The 21,584-nt window shown below is 46.2% G+C and overlaps 2 protein-coding genes across 5 annotated transcripts in view; one reads left to right on the top strand and one right to left on the bottom strand.

The window, feature by feature from the left end:
• The window catches only part of LOC128347364 (olfactory receptor 1B1-like), a 29,608-nt gene extending 12,302 nt beyond the window's left edge, over positions 1–17,306 (top strand). The window contains exons 1-4 of one of the 4 annotated variants that reach the window (XM_053301872.1): positions 9,590–10,067; positions 10,610–10,700; positions 12,907–12,979; positions 15,532–17,306. In XM_053301872.1, the coding sequence (XP_053157847.1) occupies positions 15,544–16,470 (927 nt within the window). In that variant the 5' untranslated portion in view covers positions 9,590–10,067; positions 10,610–10,700; positions 12,907–12,979; positions 15,532–15,543 and the 3' untranslated portion in view covers positions 16,471–17,306. Of the gene's footprint in view, positions 1–9,589; positions 10,068–10,609; positions 10,701–12,906; positions 12,980–15,531 lie in introns of those variants that run through there. The other 3 variants (XM_053301873.1, XM_053301874.1, XM_053301870.1) reach the window with 3 other exon arrangements.
• Positions 777–1,715, bottom strand: LOC128347365 (olfactory receptor 1K1-like). Its single transcript, XM_053301875.1, has one exon. The coding sequence runs from the start codon at positions 1,713–1,715 to the stop codon at positions 777–779; it is 939 nt and encodes a 312-aa protein (XP_053157850.1).
• Positions 17,307–21,584: the final 4,278 nt, after the last annotated feature.

The raw sequence follows: 21,584 nt of genomic DNA on the forward strand, positions 1-21,584 counted from the left end.
AATGGCTGGGGTGTACATGTGCAATATTAATTAACTTCTGCACCATATAACATCTTAACTTCCATGCCATATAAACTGTAAAGACTTCGTACAGTCTGGTATACGATGGCTTTAGAAATGAGGTTTCTTGCACTTTGCCTTGGTCTTTCAGTTGGATATTGGGCTGTGGAGGGATGCATCCAGGCAGACATTTAACAGGTGCAGTTTCCCTAATCACTTCCTTGAAGTTCTGCCTGATGCATCTCTGATCAAGGCAAAGTGTGGGTGTATGGAGCCTCATTTCTAAAGCCATCATCATATAGCAGCCTGTACAAAGTCTTTACAGCTTGTATGGTACGAAGGTTAAGATGGGTACCTTTATTTGCAATTTCCATTCTCTTTAGAGCATGAATGAAAATGTAAGGCATCTTAATTCTTCTCTTAAACCAAAGGTTTTTGGATTACGGAATACTCTTTTTGCTGAGTCTTACGTGAGGCCACAGATGGGATGCAGCTGGGGCATAACGGGAGGGGGCACAAGCAGGATGGGCAAAGAATAACAGTGGAGGTATGTGAGTAGGCGGCCCACTGGTGCTCTCCGTGACAACTATCTTGCGTTTGGCACACTGACAAGCTTATATACTGCAGTCCTAAGAGACAATATTGGAACTCTGAAGGAGAAACACCCTTTAGTATAATGTAAGCACAGCCTCCAATCCCATGAATCTCTGAAGACACAGTAGCAGTGGTGGGTGGTGGTGGGTGTTCTTTAGTGTAACAATTTTAGGGAAAGGCACTCATTGTGTCCCCACCTTCCTGCACAGAGCTCTGCGCAATGCACCTTTGACATCATCATTCCTCAGGCTGTATATAAAAGGATTGAGCATTGGAATGACAGTGGTATACATGACTGTGGCCACCCTTCCCTTCTCAGCGGAGTATCGAGCCGTGGGCTGGAAGTAGACACCGGTGACCGTGCCGTAAAAGAGGGTGACCACAGTCAGGTGAGCCCCACAGGTTGAGAAAGCCTTGCGCCACCCGGAACCTGAGGGCAGCCTCAGTACCATGGCCAGGATGAGGGCATAGGAGGTCACAATGAAGACAAAAGGACTCAGCACCACTAATGCCCCTTCAGTGAAGATCAGCATTTCGATGAAACTAGTGTCAGTGCAAGACAAGCCCAGCACAGGCTGGTGGTCACAGAAGAAGTGAGGGATCTCCTGGGAAGCACAGAAAGAGAGGCGGGTCATCAGGATAATGTGCAAGAGGGAGTGGAGGTGGGAGACAATCCAGGAACCGGCCACAAACCCCACACACAGGCTCCGGCTCATCATGATGGCATAGTGCAGGGGGTTACGGATGGCCATGTAGCGATCATAAGCCATGGAGGCCAGGAGGAAGCTGTCAGTGACCCCAAAGGCAAAGAAGAAGTACATCTGGGTCAGGCAACCAGCGTAAGAGATGGTCTTGGACTCTGACACCAGGTTGGCCAACATCTTAGGCACAGTGACTGAGGTGAAGAAGACATCCACCAGTGAAAGCTGACTCACAAAGAAATACATGGGAGTGTGGAGATGGGCATCCCAAAGAATCAGCAGGATGATCAAGAAGTTCCCTAGGAGACCCACAGTATACATGACTAGGAAGATAACAAAGAGGAGCTTCTGCTGTCCAGGCTGGGAGGACAAACCCAGGAGAATGAAGTCAGGGTGGATGGTATGGTTTTCGCTGCCCATATAACTGGGAAATGGGCCTGCAATGGAAATTAAATTAACATTCATAAAGCCTATGCAATAGCTCACGTAGGATGCATGTGCCATGTTTTCAGGGCCTAAGAAGTCACTTTCTCCACAAAAAGTGTCCCAAGTCAAACACATTTTTACAAATAGGAAAAAACAGGTTGAACATAGTAAAGAGAAAACCACATACTATATTTACCTGAATAGAAGGAGACTCTGAATTTAAGACGTCTTAAAAAATAGAGGGTAAATACAGGTTACATCTGTATTTACACAAAAGAAAGAATACTCAGATTCAAGATTAAACACCAACACTACCCCATGTTTAAGAGGAAAGAACTGGGGTTGGGGGGGAACTCATCTGAATTAAGGTAAATACAGTATATGAAATCAGGATAAAAGTAACACTTGTCAGCCTAAAAGCATATAGTATCCTAAAAACAGTATTGAATAAGGCAGTGAACAAACGAACAGTGAAAAAAACATAAGACCGTGACACTATTCAGTTGTCAGTGGAAAATATATCATAAATATATCTTAAGGCTTCCCTTGGGAGTAGGGTTGCCAACATTCTGTTGTCCAATACGGGCAGGACACAAGTAGGAGAGAGCATCTCAGGGGTGGAGCAAGCACCAGGTGCAGGTAATGGGGGATGAGGAAGGAGCTGAGTGAGGATCCTGCTGCAGGATGAGGAGGTGATGGTGCGGCTGGAGTTGCTAATGATGAAGGGAGCAGAGGAGAGCTGTTGGAGGGCGACCAGTTGCCCTCTCCCCTCCAATTTTGTTTTTTGTTTTTTTGCATTGGCTGCTGCTTGCACTGGACTGGAGGCTATGCAAGCAGCAGCAGGCAGTCCTCCCCTCTGCTGTTTCAGAGGTGAGGCTGGGCTGCGGGAACCTGTAGTGTGAGGGATGGACGAAGGAGCCCTCTAGGCTTGGAGGCATCGCTATGGCTCTTCTGTTTCTGAGACCTGCAAGCAGCTCACCACTTCTTCATTTCCCTCATGACTGGAGGTCTTTGGGGGGCGCCAGTCAAGGGGCACCCTCTCATTCTCACGCATCCACTCCAGTCATTCACAAAGCTAAAGTGCTGGTCTAGGCAAGGACTGGAAACAGGACAGGCCAACTCATGTGCCTGTACACATGGAGAGCTTAGTGATATAGGCCCCCTTCCTGTTGCTGTGCGGCCCCACTTGCCACTCCTGCCTCCCCTCAGCTCATCTCGTTGCCATGCTGCTGCTTTCCCAGGGCACCATCTCCAGGCAGGGGAGCCTAAATATTGTCCCGGATGCAATGACACACACACACACACGGAAATACAGGACATCCCTGTTAATCCGGGACCGTTGGCAACCCTACTTTGGAAAATAATTTAGAGTATGGATGCTACCTCTGTGTGGTTTCCAGATAGCGAGACTTACAATGCAAAAAGTGGTGTAAACTGCAGCGTTTTGTGTACCGCATTCAGAGCCAGCATGGTGTAGTGGTTAGAGTGCTGGACTGGGACCGGGGAGATCCCATTCAGCCATGATACTTGCTGGGTGACTCTGAGCCAGTCACTCCTCTCTCAGCCTAACCTACTTCACAGGGTTGTTGTGAGGAGAAACTTAAGTATATAGAACACCACTCTGGGCTCCTTGGAGGAAGAGTGGGATAGAAAATGTAATAGTAATAATAATAATAAAAACCGGAGTTGAAATCCATTGTAAGTTACATTTTTACATTTTTCTGCAATGCATATGCAACGTTATAGGGCTACAATGCAGCAACAAAATCCTAAAGGAGTCATTGGAAATGTGAACCGCATCTTGCTTACAGCGCAGGCAGTGCGCAAGCACACTTAAGGGATACGTTGTGAGACTGTGGTAGCGTGCAATCTGGAAAGCACCCTGGAAAGGCCCTGTTCTCCATCTGAAAACTTCACCTTTTGGTCCTTGCAGAACACCCCATAATAAAGCAATGGAGAAATTAAGGATTTTGAGGCAGTAGCCATGGGTGTTTGTGGTGGGGGAGGAGACAAGGGCGCAGTTGCCCCACCCAGTTAGAGTAAGTGTTACATTTAGATTTTTTTTACATGCAGACGCGCGCCCCCAACCCCCCCCCCCACATACACAACATAGAAGCAAAAGCAGAGGTTAATGTGTTTTCTCACTCAGGTCCAATTGTGTGTTTAAAAAATGTTGAGGGGGTGGAGTTTTAAACATTTAAAAGTACATCACATCTGCTTGCAGGTCAATGGAGTACAAGGCTTCTGCATGCAATGAGTGATGGATTTGTGCTGATGCCGGTGAGTAGACTGACTTTGGATACAACCTGAGGAGCTGTTTCGTATCTGCTTTGGCTGAAATCCATATCAGCCCCATTCCCCACTATAACCTGAAATATTAACAGTTGGCTCCATTGTGAGGATTGTTGTGAGCCAGCTTCTCTCAACCACAGCTGCCCACCCCCCCAGCAATAACAGGAACAATGGACTGTGTTCGCACTGTTCTCTGAAAATAGTTGCTTTTGACAAAAGTGAACCTTCTAGGTTTCCTGGAAGATGGAATAAAGGGGGAAACACAGTTACCTAGAGGCATTCAGAAATCTGGGAGGTCCACTTCCATAGACTCAAGAGTAACTGTGGGAAAAGTTGAAAGGTTTGTGTGAGCCTAAAAAGAGACAGAAAGAAAACAGTGAGAACACAGCTCATGCAAGATGTTGCAGCACAACCGAGTGATAAAGATACTGAAGGACAGTTGTCAACTGAGTGACAAAAATATATCTTTAGAATAGGGATGTGCACAAAACCAGTTTGCCCGGTTCGGTTCGAATTTGAACCAGGTTCGAACCAGGAGGGGGTGGTTCGCTTTTGGTTTTGCTCAAGCCTCCCCCTGGTTCGGTTCAAATTCAAACTGATTCAAACCGGTTCGGACACCCAAAAATTGGTAGGATGGTAGATGGCACCCAGGGGTACCTGCCACCCAAACCCCAAAGCAATCGGACACTCGTACGATTTTTTATGAATTTTTGAAAATTATTATTATTTTTTTCTCATAGGATATAATGGGACTCTGTGTTTGTCACAGCGTGTGTAGGGGGATGATGCTTAACTTGCAGTGGCGGGGGGGGGGGTGGGCTCTAGCAAGGGGGAGGGGGAGTCCAGGCTCTAAAAATTACCTAAGTGCAACTCTGAGGAGATGTATAAATCTCCTTATACAATAAGATGTTGAAATCATCTCCTCGTTTTCAAAAGTTCCCTAGGTTCTGCAAAAAATTCTAGGTTTGCTTAGTAATAGATGCCAGACCTTTGAACCAACCAACCACATTTCATAAGGTCACTTACCCAACTGAGTTGAACTGTGCAAATGATGATTTCACTAATGAGGGGGAGTATTTTGGGGCACTAGAAAATCCATAAGAAAGGCATGGTTGAAAAGCCAGATAACTACACCAAGTGGTAGGCAGAAGTTGTGTACTGTGCTACAATGTAGCAATAAGGGGTTATATTTACTGCTGCCATAAAGCCTTCCAAGAAATCTTCCCTGGAGCTGCAATTCTGCAGTAAACACTAATTCTTCCAGCATTGGTCTGGGACCAACCCATGTGGGAAAGGGAGACAGACCAAACATGTTTACTATCTATAATTAGTTTACTATCCAATTGAACAATAAAATAAAATCTATAGTTTTGGTTGACATTCCCTAAGGAAACACCAAATGAAGAAGGCCCAGCTGGATAGTTCAGAGCCGAAACGTCTTATCTTTTGGGAAACATGCAAGTGTTGGATTTACAATGGGTTACACAAGGGATAGGAGGAGGAATGAGGACTGGCTCCTGCTTTGGGATAGAAATTGGACTTGATAACCTTCTGGCCTTGCTAACCACCTGTTCTGTAGTTTTTGTGTGAGTGTGTTGTGTGTGTATGAGTGATTATATGCACATGATGCAGATTTACATCATGATGCAACCACCAAGAAGAAAAGTCCCCCTTTATTTCATGTGCATTTTGTGTATGCACAAAAAGGCTGGTTGCATTCTGCACATGCTTGTAGGATTGCTACCCTATCAAGGGTGGCTCCAGAGAGGGGTGAGAGGGGACAAGCACCCCCTCAGAAAAGTAGTTGCCCTCCCATCTGCCGCCATTTCTGTGTAAGAAAACTAACATGTGGGACACAGCCCACTTCCCCCAAACTGCACTTTGCCTCTTCTGTTCCTCCCTCAACTGTGTCCCCCCCCGGGGCTGCCCCGCTACTGTGCCCAATTTACAACATGCTCATAAACAAGTGTGATGTGCACACACTACGACGTGCACACACACAGGGGCAACTTCTGGTCCAAGGATGCACTGGGGCAACAAGGAGGTGTGCTGCCACTCCACCAGACCATTTTGAAAGCCAGCGCCAGTGTGGGAAATGCCATGGGAGGGGTAAGAGCCCCCTCCCCCATCACCAGCCAAACCACCAGTCTTTCAAACCAGTTTGGAGGCCCATAAAAGGCCTCCAAACTGGTTCCGTGCTCATCCCTAGATCAGGGGGCCTACCAGAGTCCTTGGAATACCTGGAAACTGTTGGAGGGTGTTAATTTTTACCCTCAATAGGAAAAACAGCAGAGGACTAAGGAATGAGCATACTCCAGTTACAGTGTAGGTAGCAAAGGATAATTTAGTTGTTGCAACTATTTAGAGAAAAACACATAGAGATCCTTGTAGAACTAAACACTAAATATTTATTGGTTAAATACACTTGGATAGGAAAGACCTAAACCTAATCTAAAGGACTACATAATGAATAGGTAAGAAGGGAGAGAGATGTTTCCATCTTCTCTCTAGGAAGGAAGGAAGGATTGTGACTCACAGGAAGTGCAGAAGAGTCAGATCAGGGGTCATAGAACAGAGACAGGTAGAACAGTCAGGGAGATCCTTACTCACTATCTACTCCCAATGCCCCTAGTGGTCATTAGGATAGTTGGTGCAAAAGGTTAATGCACTGGAAGTCCATCTCCAACAGAAGCACACAGGAGGCAGGCTGTGCCAGTCTAGAAACTACAGCAGGAGACCCACTTAAGCAGATCTGTGGCTTCAGGCAAGAGCGAAGAGTCAGAGATCAGGAACACTGAATACAGGGAACTGAGACTAACAAGCAGAGCAGCAGCTCAAGGAGCAGATACTCTAGAGAAGCTGTTGCTTCCAGCCAAGACTTTGAGGACCGAGAAAGCTTAAGTAGGCCTGGAAATGGCGACACCATTTCCTGCCTGAATGTGGTGCTGGAAATCCTCCTCACAAGTAGACCTTTCTGGATCTTACTCCTCCTCTAGCGGAAACCCATCTTGTGGCAACGGCCATGCTGCCGAATGTGCACTCCTCCGCCTCGCCTGCAGAGCTTCCTGATTGCCCTGGTGCCTGCAGGTTGGAGGACTGGGTGATGCCTCCTTCAAGGAGTGCGGAGTGGTTGGTGGAGGCTGGGAAGCCCCAGCATTGGGGGTCTGAGTCTCTTTCCTCCTCTGGAGCAGAGCCAGGGTCCTCAAGGGTTCTGGAAAGAGCTGAAGTGTCCATGAGTGACAATGCCTCTGGATCTGGTTCTGATTCTACAAATTCCCCAGAGTTGACACTGGGTCCCTGAGACTTGCTGGGGCTATCTGGCCATGCGGGAGTGAGATGATCCTTCATAGGGCTGCTGGGGAACAGATCATCATCAGATGAGGAGTCCTCTTCCTCTGGTGGGATGTTCAAGGGGTCAGGACTGATTCCAGAGGGGGTCCTGACACCCTGCAATCTAATTCTGGAATGTGAGACCCGGCACCCAGCTGATTGGCTGGGTGGTGGAGGCGCCTGGTTGGAAAATTGGCGGGCCTGGCTGGGGTGGTTGCGGCGGGCCTGGCCACAGAGGCGAGGCGGCAGCGGGCCACGGAGGCGATGCGGCAGCAGCAGGCCCGGCTGCTGAGGCAAGGCCAGGTGGGCCCAGCTGCAGCAGCGGCACCTCGGCCACCACAGTGGCACTCAGCCGGGCAGCCTGGGCCTGGCCGGAGACTGGGGCAGGTATGGGGGGGAGAGGTAGCTGGCCCCAAAGAGCGCACAGATGCTCTGTGTGGAGGTCGGCTAGTATTTCATAGTTCACATAGTTCCCCCCTCCCCATGAGCCAAGCTCAGGATATAAGGACAACAGTCAACAAAAAACAACAACAAAACAGAAGCCAGGGAAGACAAAAACAATGTGAGAGAGATTGGGAGGGCAGAAATGATGAGTGGGGAAAAGGGTTGGAGAACCAGTATCATCATGTTGCTTTTCAGCTCCAAATCAAACATAAATATGCATACACATGCACACGCACACGCACACACACACTTTTATACAGATGTGAGAAAAAAGGGGGACTATCACCCAAAACAGTTGCAGAAAAAATGGGGAGACAAACTCAAGAGGTTGCAGACAATATAATATTTATTGTGCTTAAGCATTTTGGTATAGATTGGCTGACATCCTCCCTGACTGTGTGGCAGTGTGAAGAAGCATCTCTGCAGCAGAGCATTTTCTTAACTCTTCAAAACTAATCATGTGTGGTGGGATTTTTGTAGATTTCTTTTTACTCTGGAAGTACCCTCTGCCACCTGGAAATATGTCCCCGAGGGTTGCACAGCCCTCAGGGACATATTTTCAGGTGGCTCGGGTCACTTCAGTGGGCAGGAGGAATCCGTTAAAATCCTCCCCTTGTGTGATCAACTTTGCAAAGGTAAGGAAATGCTCTGTTGCAAGGATGCTTCTTTGTGCTCTGACGGTGCACAGTTAGAAAGGATGTCAACCATCACCTTCTTCAGGGGCACAACAAAAATATTAACAATGGCATAGACTCAATTAGCTATGATGGTCTAGTAAAACTTTAGGAGTATACAATCTACTAGAACCAGCACAGCTGTTTGTGTCTCTGAAGAAAGTAATTTGGCCCAGGTGTCTACGATGCAGCCAGACTAATTTACATCAGCTAGAAAACTGCACCCAAGACAACTAGATACTTTCCCCCCACCATGCTCATTTGTCTTTCCATACATTTTAAGGCTCAGTTCCCCAAGGGCTTCTGTTGTCTTTAAGAAAAGCACTATGCAATTAATAATGGAAACCAATTTAGCTCATTAGAAGATTTTTTAGCAACCAATTTAGTTAGTGACTGTTTCAACTCATCTGTGACCATGTTGCCTGAGACAATTGTCTCCATCTCAGCAGCCCTGTTGTCATTATCTTTACTGAGAATTTCAACGAAATCCCTATGTGTCCCTAAAACTATACCAAACTTGGTCAAAATCAGTTAGACAATGGTCATGTATGTGTCCACCACCTTGAATTGGGGTAGATGACATCATCATAAACTACACCATTGAGTTGTCCCTATGTGTCACTACAGCTATACTAAATTTGGTCCACATCAGTTCTCACTTCCTCCTCAAACATTCACCCACCTGCTATCTTGAATCAAGGTGGAGGACATCATCACAAAGTATGCTGTTGAGGTGTCCCTGTGTATCCCTACAACTGTACCAAATTTGGTTCAAATTGGTTAGGCAGTTCACAAGTTAGCCCACTTGCACCTCAAACATTCACACATCTGCCATCTTGAATAGGGGTGGATGACACAAACTACACCGGTGAAGTGTCCCTCATCACAAACTGCACCGTTGAAGTGTCTCCATGTGTCACTACAACTGTACCAAATTTGGTCCAAATTTGGCATTGCGAAATTAATAGGAAGATGAGATGAGATGAAAGAGAGGAGAGAGAGAGAGCACACTGGGTGATCTCATTAGCTTACTTTCCTTAAGGAAAGGCTACAGATTAACCCACTCATGATAGAGTCTGTTAACCGTCATCTCCTCCCTCCAACATTCCATACAGGGTTTCCTGGGCAACTCAGGGCCTGCTCTACCAAAAAGCTCTGACTGCACACCTTACACTCTATTAATTTTTAAATGACCAAACCATACTTACCAGATCTTTATACATAAACAAACCAGAACTTAATATACATATAAACAATACAAGCCTTACACAAAGTAAAATACTCATTTCTCCCCGGAGACCTGAAACTCGTGTTTGGAGGTTGGGAGCAGCCGTGATAGCGGATGGGGCAAGAGCGCAGGTGATGCTTTCAGGCGCATGGAGAGACAGGGGCAGAAAGATGAGGTGGACCCAGAGCAGACTTGGGGTGTAAGGCTCCAGGGTATAAGAGGGAAAGGCCCAAGAGGGAGACAGCAGAGGAAGGGCTGGCACTGCAGCATGGGACTACCTGGCATGTGAGAGAGTGGGGCTAACAAGCCCATTGGAGAGTGTGTGGCCAGCAAGTCTTGCTGTGAGGCACATGGCTAAAGAGGAGGACACTGGACTCGGTAAGTGAATGGGTGCCAAGGAGGCCAAGAGATGCCCAAACAGGGGCATAGCTACAATTGGACAAGGTGTGTGGGGGAGGAAGACCAAATGTCCCTGGGCCCCGAAGCAGGAGGGGACCTTTCAGCTAAACAGCAGCTTGCTCTTTGCTCCCCCCCTCTCTGAAGAAGAAGGTGGGGAGGTGGGATGGCAGGGGTCCATCTTCTCTTTTTATCCCAGAATCCATTCCAACCCTGCTACGCCTCTGTGCCAAGGGCTGAAGCCTGGGAGGAAGTTCAGTCCATGTTTGGGGACAGAAGGGACCTGATGGAACAGGGTGCTACAAATACACTTGCCTGAATTTTGTAGAATGCCCCAAACTCCCATCTCTGGGTCATTTACAAATGCTGATGTTTTGTATAAAATGGATTTTCTTGGGCTCTACAACACTGAGTTGCCCACTGGAGAGACAAGGCAATGACAGTCCCTTAAAGAATAGCACGTTCTGTGTTTAAAGTACCAGAATAATACTATCTTTTAATTTTTCTTCAACAAACTAACACAGGTACCCCTCTTAAAGTTGTAAGAAGTCCAAAGGAAGATGGAAAAATGGGAGAAGCTATGAAGAAACCAGAGAACTGCCCTTCCTTATGCTGGCAAGGAATAACATATTACTACCACCACCACTACAACAACAACTATTTTTAGTATTATTTTATTTTATTTTTATTTTTATTTATTTCTTACATTTCCATACCACCCCATGCAAAAGAACCCTGGGTGGTTCACAGTCTAAAAACCATTAAAACATTAACACAATTAAAACAATTTTTAAAAATACAAATAAAAATTCTAAACTGGAAGCTTTAAAACTATAAACTAAAACCCTGGCTAAACAGGTATGTTTCCCAGTCCTTCTTAAAAACATTCAGAGAAGGGGAAACTCTAATTTCATTAGGAAGCGCATTCCAGAGTCACGGTGCAACTCTAGAAAAGGCCCAGTTTCGAGTCATCACCAACCGAGCTGGTGGTAACCACAACCAGACCTCCTCAGATGATCTTAATAGGTGGCGGTGTTGATGAAGAAGAAGGTGTTCTCTTAAATATCTTACCCAAGCTGTTTAGGGCTTTATGGGTGATGACCAACACTTTGTATTTCTCCCGGAAACTTATTGGCAACCAGTGTAGTTCTTTTTTAAATGGGTGTAATATGATCTCTTCGGGCAACCCCAGAGACCAACCTGGCTGGTGCATTCTGTGCTAACTGCAGTTTCCAGACTACGTACTAAGGCAGCCCAACGTAGAGCGCATTGCAGTAGTCAAGTCTGGATGTTACTAGCATATGTACCACAGTTTTAAGGTCGTTTATCTCCAGAAATGGAAGTAGCTGGCAAATCAGCTGAAGCTGATAGAAAACACTCCTGGCCACTGCTTCAGCCTGAGAAATCAGGGAGTGGTTTGGGTCCAGAAGTACTCCCGGACTACACACCTCCTCTTTCCAGGGAAGTGCAACCCCATCCAGAACAGGCAGATTTAACCTACTTCCTAAGTCTCAACCTCTCACAATGAGTATCTCCATCTTGCTTGGATTCAATCTCAGTTTGTTCTCCCTCATCCAGCCCATTACCACCTCCAAGCAGGAAATTAGGGTAGTTAGGCCATTTCCTGATGAAATTGACATGCAGAAATAGATTTGGGTATTATCGGCATATTGATAACACCCTGCACCAAATCCTCTGATGATCTCTCCCAGCGGTTTCATGTAGATGTTAAAAAACATTGGAAACAGTATGCAGCCTTGTGGCTCATGTTTTGAAAAGCAACAGTGTCCAAGCCATACCATCTGGAACCTACCCAAGAGGTAGGAGCGGAACCACTGCAAAGTTTTGCCTCCCACTCCCAACCCCTTCAGGGTACCATGTTACCAAGGTACCAACCCCAGTAGGATACCATGGTTGATGGTTTCAAAAGCTGCCAAGAGATCCAAAAGGATCAACAGAGTCACACTCCCCCGGTCGCTTCTTAATCGGAAATCATCTAACAGGCCAGCCAGGCTGACATATAACAATTTCTTTTGCATGCATTTCATAAGTCAGCATCAGCCATTTCCAAAGCTATGTAACACCAGTGTGTGAACCTTCCACATGTATAAACATAAGGACTTGGAGGCAGGCCTGACCTAAGGTATGAGGTACCCTCCTGTTGCAGCTCATCCTGACAAGCCAGTGGGGTTCCAAACAAGGCGCAGCTGCCTCTGGTTCCTGGCAGCTATTTCTCCCAGCCCACCCCAGCGTTAGTGAAAGCTGTGCTCTCTGCACGTAGCCATTCATCAGGTAGAGCGATGTGGGCTAGTTAATCATCGGCCATGTGGAATGGAATGTAACTTTAAATCAAACAACCTCCAGAAACTCCAGGGAGACTCTAATTGCCCATTCTATAGCCAATATATGCATTGATGTCAATTGCTACCTTCGCAGTGCAAATGATCATTAATTTAGTTTGCTAAAAAGAAGAAGTAGTAAATAGAAGTTTATTTCTGTTGTCTTGTGCTCAAGGGGAATCATGCTCAGAGAGATGCTCGTCAAGGGGCGCTCTCTCCATTGGATTTCTGGAGAAAGTCCAGAAAATCTGGAGAAAATCCAGAAAATCTGGAGAAAATCCAGAAAGGCAATTAAAGCCTAGTTCCACGCCAAGCAGTTTGCTATTGTCTTTTCTCTAGCAACTGAAGGGAACCAGCTTTTCCTTCCATTTGATCAAGACACCTGACTTTCCTTTGAAACTGTTGATCCCAATAATGCAACAAGCTCAAATACAAAAGATCTGGACAAGCTGTGTTCCTGAACAGTTGTCTCTTCCTTACAGCAAAGACATGGAGTGAGTGATTCACCTAGAATCCACGCCTGAATTTTTTCTAGACTGAGCAAGGGCTATCCAGGTAAGCAATCAAGTGGGTCTGAAATCTAGATGGGGTTCCACTCACCATGCAGAAGTTAGAAGTCTGATTCTGATGGGGTTTTTTGTTTTAACATTTATATCCCGCTCTTCCTCCAAGGGGCCCAGAGTGGTGTACTACATACTTTGAGTTCCTCCTCACAACAGCCCTGTGAAGTAGGTTAGGCTGAGAGAAAAGTGACTGGCCCAAAGTCACCCAGCTAGTATCATGGCTGAATGGGGATTTGAACTCGGGTCTCCCTGGTCCTAGTCCAGCACTCTAACCACTACACCACGCTGGCTCTGTTATGTTAACATTTTTTGTTATTGTTAACAAATATCTGCAAAGGAGTAACTCTGGTATCATGCCAAAATGCAAACTCCAGGTGTTTTTTTGCGGAAGAGAGATGTGAACATAATATTGGGTCTCTATGTTCCTTCCCATTAATCTTGTTTACACAATCTCACAAATGTCTCCCACAAATGTTCCTCCAAGGAAGAGAATCATTACATTAGAATGTCCCCAGTGTTTGTGTGAGCTTGCTTGCTTCTTTTTTTTAGCTACAGTGACTCTTTGTCTCCAGGTTGATTGACACACACACAGGCAATGGCTGCATTCACACATAACGGGAAACCGCAAGTTCAGTGTTCCTGCGGTTTCCCTCCCCTGCACCTGCACGCTTCGTAGATGTTCAAAATTGCAGTCTCAGAGACTGCAGAGAGGAGGGGATACTTGCTGCATGGGTGGGGGAACTGGCTGCATCAGCTTCCTTCTGGCATGAAGGACAGCCCTGACAGCCAATCACAGCTGGAGTGAGGGAAGAGCTTCCTCTCTCAACTCCCGTTACAGCTCTCTGTGACTCCAATTCTGCCTTTGGACATTATGCTGCTGAATGCATTATGCTGCCAAATGTATCTCAGGTAGGAGCACTCACTACAACCTGAGGGTTCAAACCATGGGTTACTTTTCTGATGGAACCAGAGTTGCAGGCATTCAGTTGTACAAGAAATTCAACCTCAGGCTCCTTCACCTCTGGTTTCCCATTATGTGTGCATGTGGCCGTGGCTTGACTTCTTAAAACTTGATGGCTAGCAACTGAATGTGTGAACCATGAGCATTTCTAGATTGCGGTTTATTCCCATATGAACACAAATTGCCGTGAGGGATTTTCTACACCATCTAGTTTGTAAAATCCAGAGAATGAAGAATTGTTACAAACACAGATCAGGCAGTGGGTTGCAATTTATGGGGGTATGCAGTTTTATACAAGTGGAGAGGGCTTTTGGAGGGAGGCTTCCTGTGGACCCACAGTTCTCCGTAGCCTACCTTCCATCACCAGAGAACTGTAGATCACATCAGCCAACACTTTTATTGCTGTTGTAAACTGCCTTGGGTTCTAAAGACAAAAAGTGGTGTGTGTGTGTGTGTGTGTATGTATATGTATGTGTGTGTGTGTGTGTGTGTATATGCCACAAACTGGTGTTGCAAAATAATTTTGAGTTAGCAAGGAGAGTCAGTGACATCTCTTACGAATTGGGATCAGCTTTGTATATCTAATAATTCTTAGGGAAAACCAAAGCTGAAGACGAGCTGGAAAGCTTTTAGTTGTGGATGCAATCTATATAGTAGCCCGAATCTCACAGTAACCATTGGCTATGCACATTGCTAAAAACTCAGTCCAGGGGTGCAGACAGAGGGAGGTACAGACTTGAGGAGCATCTCCTCACTTAAATTTTTTGGGGTGAAGAGGAAAGATCCTTGCTGTGGGGGGATATGTGTTGGGGACAGAATATATGGGTTGTTAGGTTTTTTGGGGGGGCGGCAGTTCAATAAAATGGACTCTTTAAATGCTTAGGGGTGATGTGCAGCCCTGATTCAGACAAAGACGCGGAATAAGATACAAAGGTCCAAACTTTGTATATGACATGAACATGACCAAACTTACTGGTAGGGTGGAGGGCTGGTGGGCTGTTTCCCCACACTTTATCACCCTCCCCAGTTTGCTCTGCCACTCGCTGTAGCACACAAGTGGCACTATGCCACGCAGCAGAGCAGAGAGCCAGAGGAGGAAGTCCTCTGGCATCCCTCAAAGCATCCCTCTCGCCGCCCAGCTCATGAATCACATGACTCTGGTGCTGGGTTTGGTGGCACACTGGCACTTGCACTAGGCTGGGCTGCCCTAGCCTTGGTTGGGCTGCTCATGAGAATAGCCTCAAATGCTTTTTGTCTAAATTGGGTACAGAAAATACAAAGCACTTTAGCCTGGGCCATCCTTGAGGCACATTTAATCCCAGTTTTGAACCTGATATTGTAAAAACAATAGACTAACAAATCTCTTTTAGCATAAGTTAAGAAATACAGTCCACTTCATCAGATGCATGAAGTGTCACTCTCATGCATCCGATGATGTGGACTGTAGTCCACAAAAGCGTTTGATAAAATAATTTGTTTGGTCTTTAAGGTGCTACAAAACTCTTAATTGTTTTGCTACAACAATGTGACTACCCCTCTTGAAGCTGATACCAGTCTGTCATTCTCTCCTTCTCACCCAACAGGGAAATGACATCATGAGAAATCAGACTGGCTTCTCTGGATTCATCCTCTTGGGTCTCTCTGTCCGTCCAGAGTATCGAGGAATCCTCTTCCCCATTTTCTTGTCCATGTATCTGCTGACTCTACTTGGCAATGTCCTTATTATCCTACTGATCTGCACTGATGCTTGCCTCCTTCATGCTCCCATGTACTTCTTCCTAAGCCATCTCTCACTAGTGGATGCATCTATGGCCTCAGCCATTGCCCCCAAGATTCTGGAGACGCTTGGAGAATCTGGGAGTGCATGCATCTCCTACTGGAGATGTCTAACGCAGATGTATTTCTTCATTGCCTTTGGCAACATAGATAGTTTTCTTCTGGTCTCCAGGGCATATGACCACTATGTGGCCATCTGCCACCCACTGCACTATGCCACCATAATGAGTCACAAGCGCTGTCTCGTGTTGGTTGCAGGTTCCTGGGGACTCCCCAATGTTTATTGCTTCATCCACACACTTTTGACTGACCAGCTCTCTTTCTGTAGCTCCCGGGAGATCTCCAATTTCTTCTGTGATACCTACCCACTGCTGCATCTCTCTTGCTCTGACACACACCTTGTCCAAATGTTGATCTACACTTTTGGCATGATGTTGGTGATTACTCCATTTTTCTGCATCCTTCTGTCCTACATCCATATCACAGCTACAGTACTCAAAGTACCATCAGCTGCTGGGAAAAGGAAGGCTTTTTTGACTTGTGGCACTGTGGTGACCCTCTTCTATGGGAGCATCATTGGAGTCTACTTCCAGCACTCTTCCTCCACATCAGTTGGGAAGGGGCGGGTTGTTACCATTGTGTATACTGTGGTCACTCCCATGCTGAACCCCTTCATTTACAGCCTGAGAAATAGTGAGATAAAAGCAGCCACGAAAAGGTTGCTCACCACTGTCACTTCAGTCTGAAAATAAGACGCTAAATGGAAAAAGATAAGAATTGTGAATATGAGATATCTTTCACTAATTTATTTACACAAAGATCAGCACAGGCAGTGATCAAGAATAGAAAAACAGATTCTGTCTAATTTCTATCATGGTGTTTTCTCTCTTACATTGCTGCCTACAGTGGCATAGCCATCATTGGACCATAGGGAACAAAAGTCCCTGGGCTGCCAGGGCACCCCCTCGACCTCTTCCTGCACCCAGCTGGTGAATGAAGGATTCTCTGGCTGAGAGAACAAGGCACAGCGCCAATCCCACTCCTTCCTAGTTGGTACTTCATTTACCAGCTGGCTGTTTGTTTTCTCTCCCTTGCCCCAAGTGAGGGAGGGAAAGGAAGCACTCAGGTGCACCCAGAGAGCACCCAGGTAGCACTTCTTTCTCAAGTGTTGAAGGTGCGGGAGAAGGGCCATACAGCTCCCCCTTCCTGGTGCTGGCCACACCCCATGTAACAGTATCAGCATGCCATCACATGCTTGCATGCTTTTTCTCCCTTGGTACAAGAAAACAAGCAGCTGGCGAACCAAGTGCTAGACGTTTTTCACACATGGCTTTTAGTTTGCATCTCCTCTGGAATGGAGGTTGTGCATTCACATATTGGCCAAATTTACTCCCAAGTCCATCTGAACTATTGGGGAGCACATCACACACAAATCTGTGTTTTTCATTGCATATTAGACTGTAGGCCGCTTTATTTCTGGGGTAAAAAAAATCCACTTTTGTGTCAGTTTGGGGGGGGCGACTTTGAACTTGCAGTAAAACCTTGCAGTAAACCCACAGTAAAGCCTGCTGTCTGAGAAAGCTCCTGGCTAGGAAAGAGCAGGAGAGGTGTGGGTGCCATGCAGACTCCTTCTGGGCACTGGCCCTGCCCCCTGCACCTGACATTGATGTCAGGGGCATGGCTGGTACATGTGTGGGCAGCAATGGGGGTGGGGGTGGGGGCTGTTGACAAGCTCCCTAAGCCCTGGCTGCCTAGCCAAGATGCATTTCTTCATCGTCTTTGGCAACATGGAAAGCTGACCTACATGGCATAGACCAATATGTGGCCATCTACCATCCATTCGACCATGAATGGTGATTCTTGGAATTTAATATTAGAAATTTTATTCCATATTATCCCACTTTCCCTCCAGGGCAGCATACAACTCCTTTATTCCGATTCCAGGCTCACAACAACCCTGTGAAATAAGTTAGACTGAGAAACAGTGACTGGCCCAAGGTCACCTTCATGGTTGACTTCAGTAAGGGTCTCCACACCACAAGTGCAACATTGTGTTCATTACATTACACTGCCTCTTTTTCTGAGTGCTTTAGATTTGTTAGTGATGTCTTTAATATATTTTTATTAAGTGCCTTACACCAGTAATATTGTCGGGAGTTCACCATGTGCATTATTGCCAGAGCATGCCCTGCAACTTTGGCTCCATTTCATCCTGGCAAACTGCAGCAAGAACCAGAGCTTGTGGCCCCACTTCAGGCAAGTGAGTTGGTCACATAGGGAGGGGTGTTGTGCTTTGAGCCTGGGAAAATAGGGATGTGCAAACAGGTTAGATGTTGAACATGTTCAACATCGAACATGTTCGGTCTGATGGTCTGATATTGAATTGATATCGGGGGGGTGGGTGGTTCATGAGTTTAAAAAAATAATAATAATTTTTTGTTTGTTAAATAAATTTCACTCACCACCACCTGGTCTGGGGGCTTAGATTTGGCTGCGGGGTGTGTGTCTCCAGAAGTTTCCCCTTCCCCCACTGGCCTCCATTATGTGCCAAATCTTCCGGTTCAGGCAGTCTTGGGCACATTCCAGGCCGGTGGCCATTTTGGAGGCTGCTACACATGCCCAATGGGTGGCAGTGAGTGAACAGGTGGCATTGAGTGTGATTTTATTAACTAGGTTTTTAAAAATCATGAACCACCTCCCCCAGACCAGACCAGGGGGGTTCGGGGGTGGCGGCAAAATCAAACATGCCTGGTCCAGTTTGAGTCTGGTATGGACTCGATCCGAACCAGGCTACCCAGTTTTGTGCACACCCCTATGGGAAAGGCAGGAAATTCATTAGGCTCTTGCGTCTGATGAAGCTAAACTGCCAGCCCAGCATTAAGTAAGGGTCCTGGGACAATGGAGACATTCCAGCAGGCTGACCAATCACACCATAATGTAACCAGAGCAACTGCTAGGAACGGACTGAATTAGCAAGCCTAGAGCTCTACCACCTTTGTGTTACTATTGGATAGTGCTGACTCATCCAGGTGTCTCCCCTGACTCTCAACAAGGAGTTATTCACATACATGCCTTGGGAACCCTTGGAATTTTCCCCTTTGAGAGACCTCATGACCTTTTATCCTCTTTTGTTTTCCTTGGTCCCCAAAATCCTATAATTGGCCCAGGTAACTAGAACCCAACTTTGTCGAGACATAGCACTGCTGGTGGACATGCTGTCCAATTCTGCTCTCCAGATGACGGCCTTCCTTTGCACTCATCCCTGCTTCTAGGCCTTGGCTTGTGACTTTGCACAAGGCCAGAGTGGAGCCCAGTGTCAGCCCAGTAGCCCGATGCTTTGGACCCTTGGATGAAGGTGCCAGCCCAGCTGCCTAGAAGCCTCTTTGCCCCAGCAGTGAAGGCTTTGCTGTAGCATGAAACTCCAGATCTCAGATCGACCCCATTTTCTTTGCCTCAACTACAGTAGATCAGAGAGGTATAAACTGCTCTTCTCCCCTCCTCCCTCGTTGCCTTTTCATTTCCCCCACAAGCAGCTTGATTATGTCATTCCCTTCCCCCCCTGCTGCCCACTTTCTCTTGGAACAGTCCTCCATTCTACAACTCCAAGCAATACTTAGTAGTTATTGTGTGGTGCTCCTTCAATAAAGCATATTTCTTTCTTCTGAAAAGTCTTTGCCTTCTGTTTGCCCCTCTGGGGTACTTTATAATGCTGCTTCACTGTCCAGACATGATCCAAAGTTATTCAGCTTTGCAGGTCTGGTGCTAGTTAATCTGAATCCACACTGCTGAACAACAGCTGCCTGCTTCTACATCTGGCAGAGTTGTCTGCAATAGGGAAAGAGTTCCCCTAGCACTAAAGTAATCCCCCAAAGTAGATGTTCCCCCCAACAGGCAGATATTCAGCCACAGACTTACAACTAAGGTGCACAGATGTATGAAGACACAGGTCTGAGCAAGTGTAATAACAGTATCAACTACTAAAGGTAAAGTGTGCCGTTGAGTCAATGTCGACTCCTGGCAACCACAGTGCCCTGTGGTTGAAGCTATTCCCACGACCAAGAGAAATTGGGCTAAGGGAGGCTAGCCCAATTTCACCTGGTCATCTGCTGCCATGGTTGCCGCACAGCTCCCGGCAGCAAACTACCGAAACTACCCCTCCCCTTAAACGAGGTTAGCAGAGCGAGCACTCCGCTAATCCCACTTAGTTGCTTGTGTGCTGCTGCAGCATGGTTCTGTGCCACGGCAACACAGAGGAGACCACTGCTAGGAGGCTAAAACAAGCCTCCCGGCCTCGGGGGTCTCTCCAGAATTGGCCGCCCACTCCTGGAACTTCCAGGGGCCAGGCAGCCCCTGATTTCTGCACCCCAGCCCTGGAACTTCCAGGGGCCAGGCAGCCCCCAATCCCCATAGCCCTCACCGGCTTTGTGATGGAGCCGGTAGTCATGTGGGTGGCCAATTTGGCCACCCAAGGCTCCGCCGCCAATAGACTGTGAGGAGAGTGAGCTAAGCCTGCTCTCCCCACAGACCTCATTGAGGCTCTTCACAGCAATCGTGTGAAGCACCTCATTGTCTTTGGTAGAATAAAGGAGGGGTTTACCATTGTCATCTCCCGTGCAGTATGATGCCTTTCTGCATCTTCCTATATTGCTGCTGCTCAATATGGGTACCAGTGAGGATTCGAACTGGCAACCTCTGGCTTGCTAATCAATTCATTTCCCCACTGTGCCATTAGGTGGCTAACTTCTGTTACATACCAAATGCCCTAGTGTATCAATTATAGAAAGTATTGTCAATTATCAAACACTGAAATCAGTATCAAAGTGAAACATCATCACCATTTATACAATGCCATCAGTGTACATGGGATTCTACTGGGTTCCCTATGCAAAAAAGAAAGGTACCTGCCCCAAGCAGGTTGCAAACATTGAAATAAATAATCACATATCTGTGGAAATAAAATTGCACTCAGCTGTACTAGTCAATTCTTTATCCAACCATTTAAAAATCTTCCAAGAGTTGTAAATTGTTGAATAAAGAACTGACAATCAACTTTATGGCATCTTTATAGACTCCCCACTTGTTTTTATCACCTAGGCAACAACCATCTGCTAGATGTTCCAGGGGAGGTGCAAAATGGCATTGCTTGACAGGAATGCCCTGGCCATGCCAGAGAGTGTTAAAGATGACACTAGTGCATCCATTATGGCTTAAGAGGAGGGGCGGTTTATCACAGAGTTCCATGAGAACACTTCTGTGCCCTCTTCTTCATGCATGCAGTAGGTTGGTGGCCTAGGAGTTTTTAAAAAGGCAATTAATCTGATTTAAAGCAAGAAAACTGAGTAGGTTGATGGAAAGTAACAAAATATGCATTTTTATTGATTTACTGTTGATTTTGATTACCCAGATTTCCATTTGGATACAAGAAATGATGCCTATGATATTAATTCCTCTCAAGGCATCTTCTAGAATAACTCTTAATATGACTGCCCATTACTTTCCCAGAGGCAAAAGAAGGACCTCTTTTTATCTTTGTATTAATGAACAGTAGTGAGAAAGATGTTAGCTCCACTCTGTGTCAGGTCTCAGATACTCTCAACTAAGACAGTTACCTCACTAGTGGGTATTCAGTAATAAAACCCTGAAAACAGTTTGTCCATCTCACCCAAAGGAAAAGAGGTGGGCTTGGTAGCTCCTGAATAGAACACATTTTATTTATTTATTTATTTATTTATTTATTTATTTACTACATTTATAAACCACCCCATCCAAAGGCTCTGGGAAGAATACAACAAATTTTAAAAGACACAACAACAAACACCATTTAAAACACAATGCTCAAAACAATAAAAAAACAATTTAA

The sequence above is a fragment of the Hemicordylus capensis genome, chromosome 2 (genome assembly GCF_027244095.1).
Source record: "Hemicordylus capensis ecotype Gifberg chromosome 2, rHemCap1.1.pri, whole genome shotgun sequence".
Lineage (NCBI taxonomy): Eukaryota > Metazoa > Chordata > Lepidosauria > Squamata > Cordylidae > Hemicordylus > Hemicordylus capensis.

Bases quoted from the DNA above. Each gene is read 5' to 3' on its own strand.
- LOC128347365 (XM_053301875.1), bottom strand. From the start codon at position 1,715: ATGGGCAGCGAAAACCATACCATCCACCCTGACTTCATTCTCCTGGGT.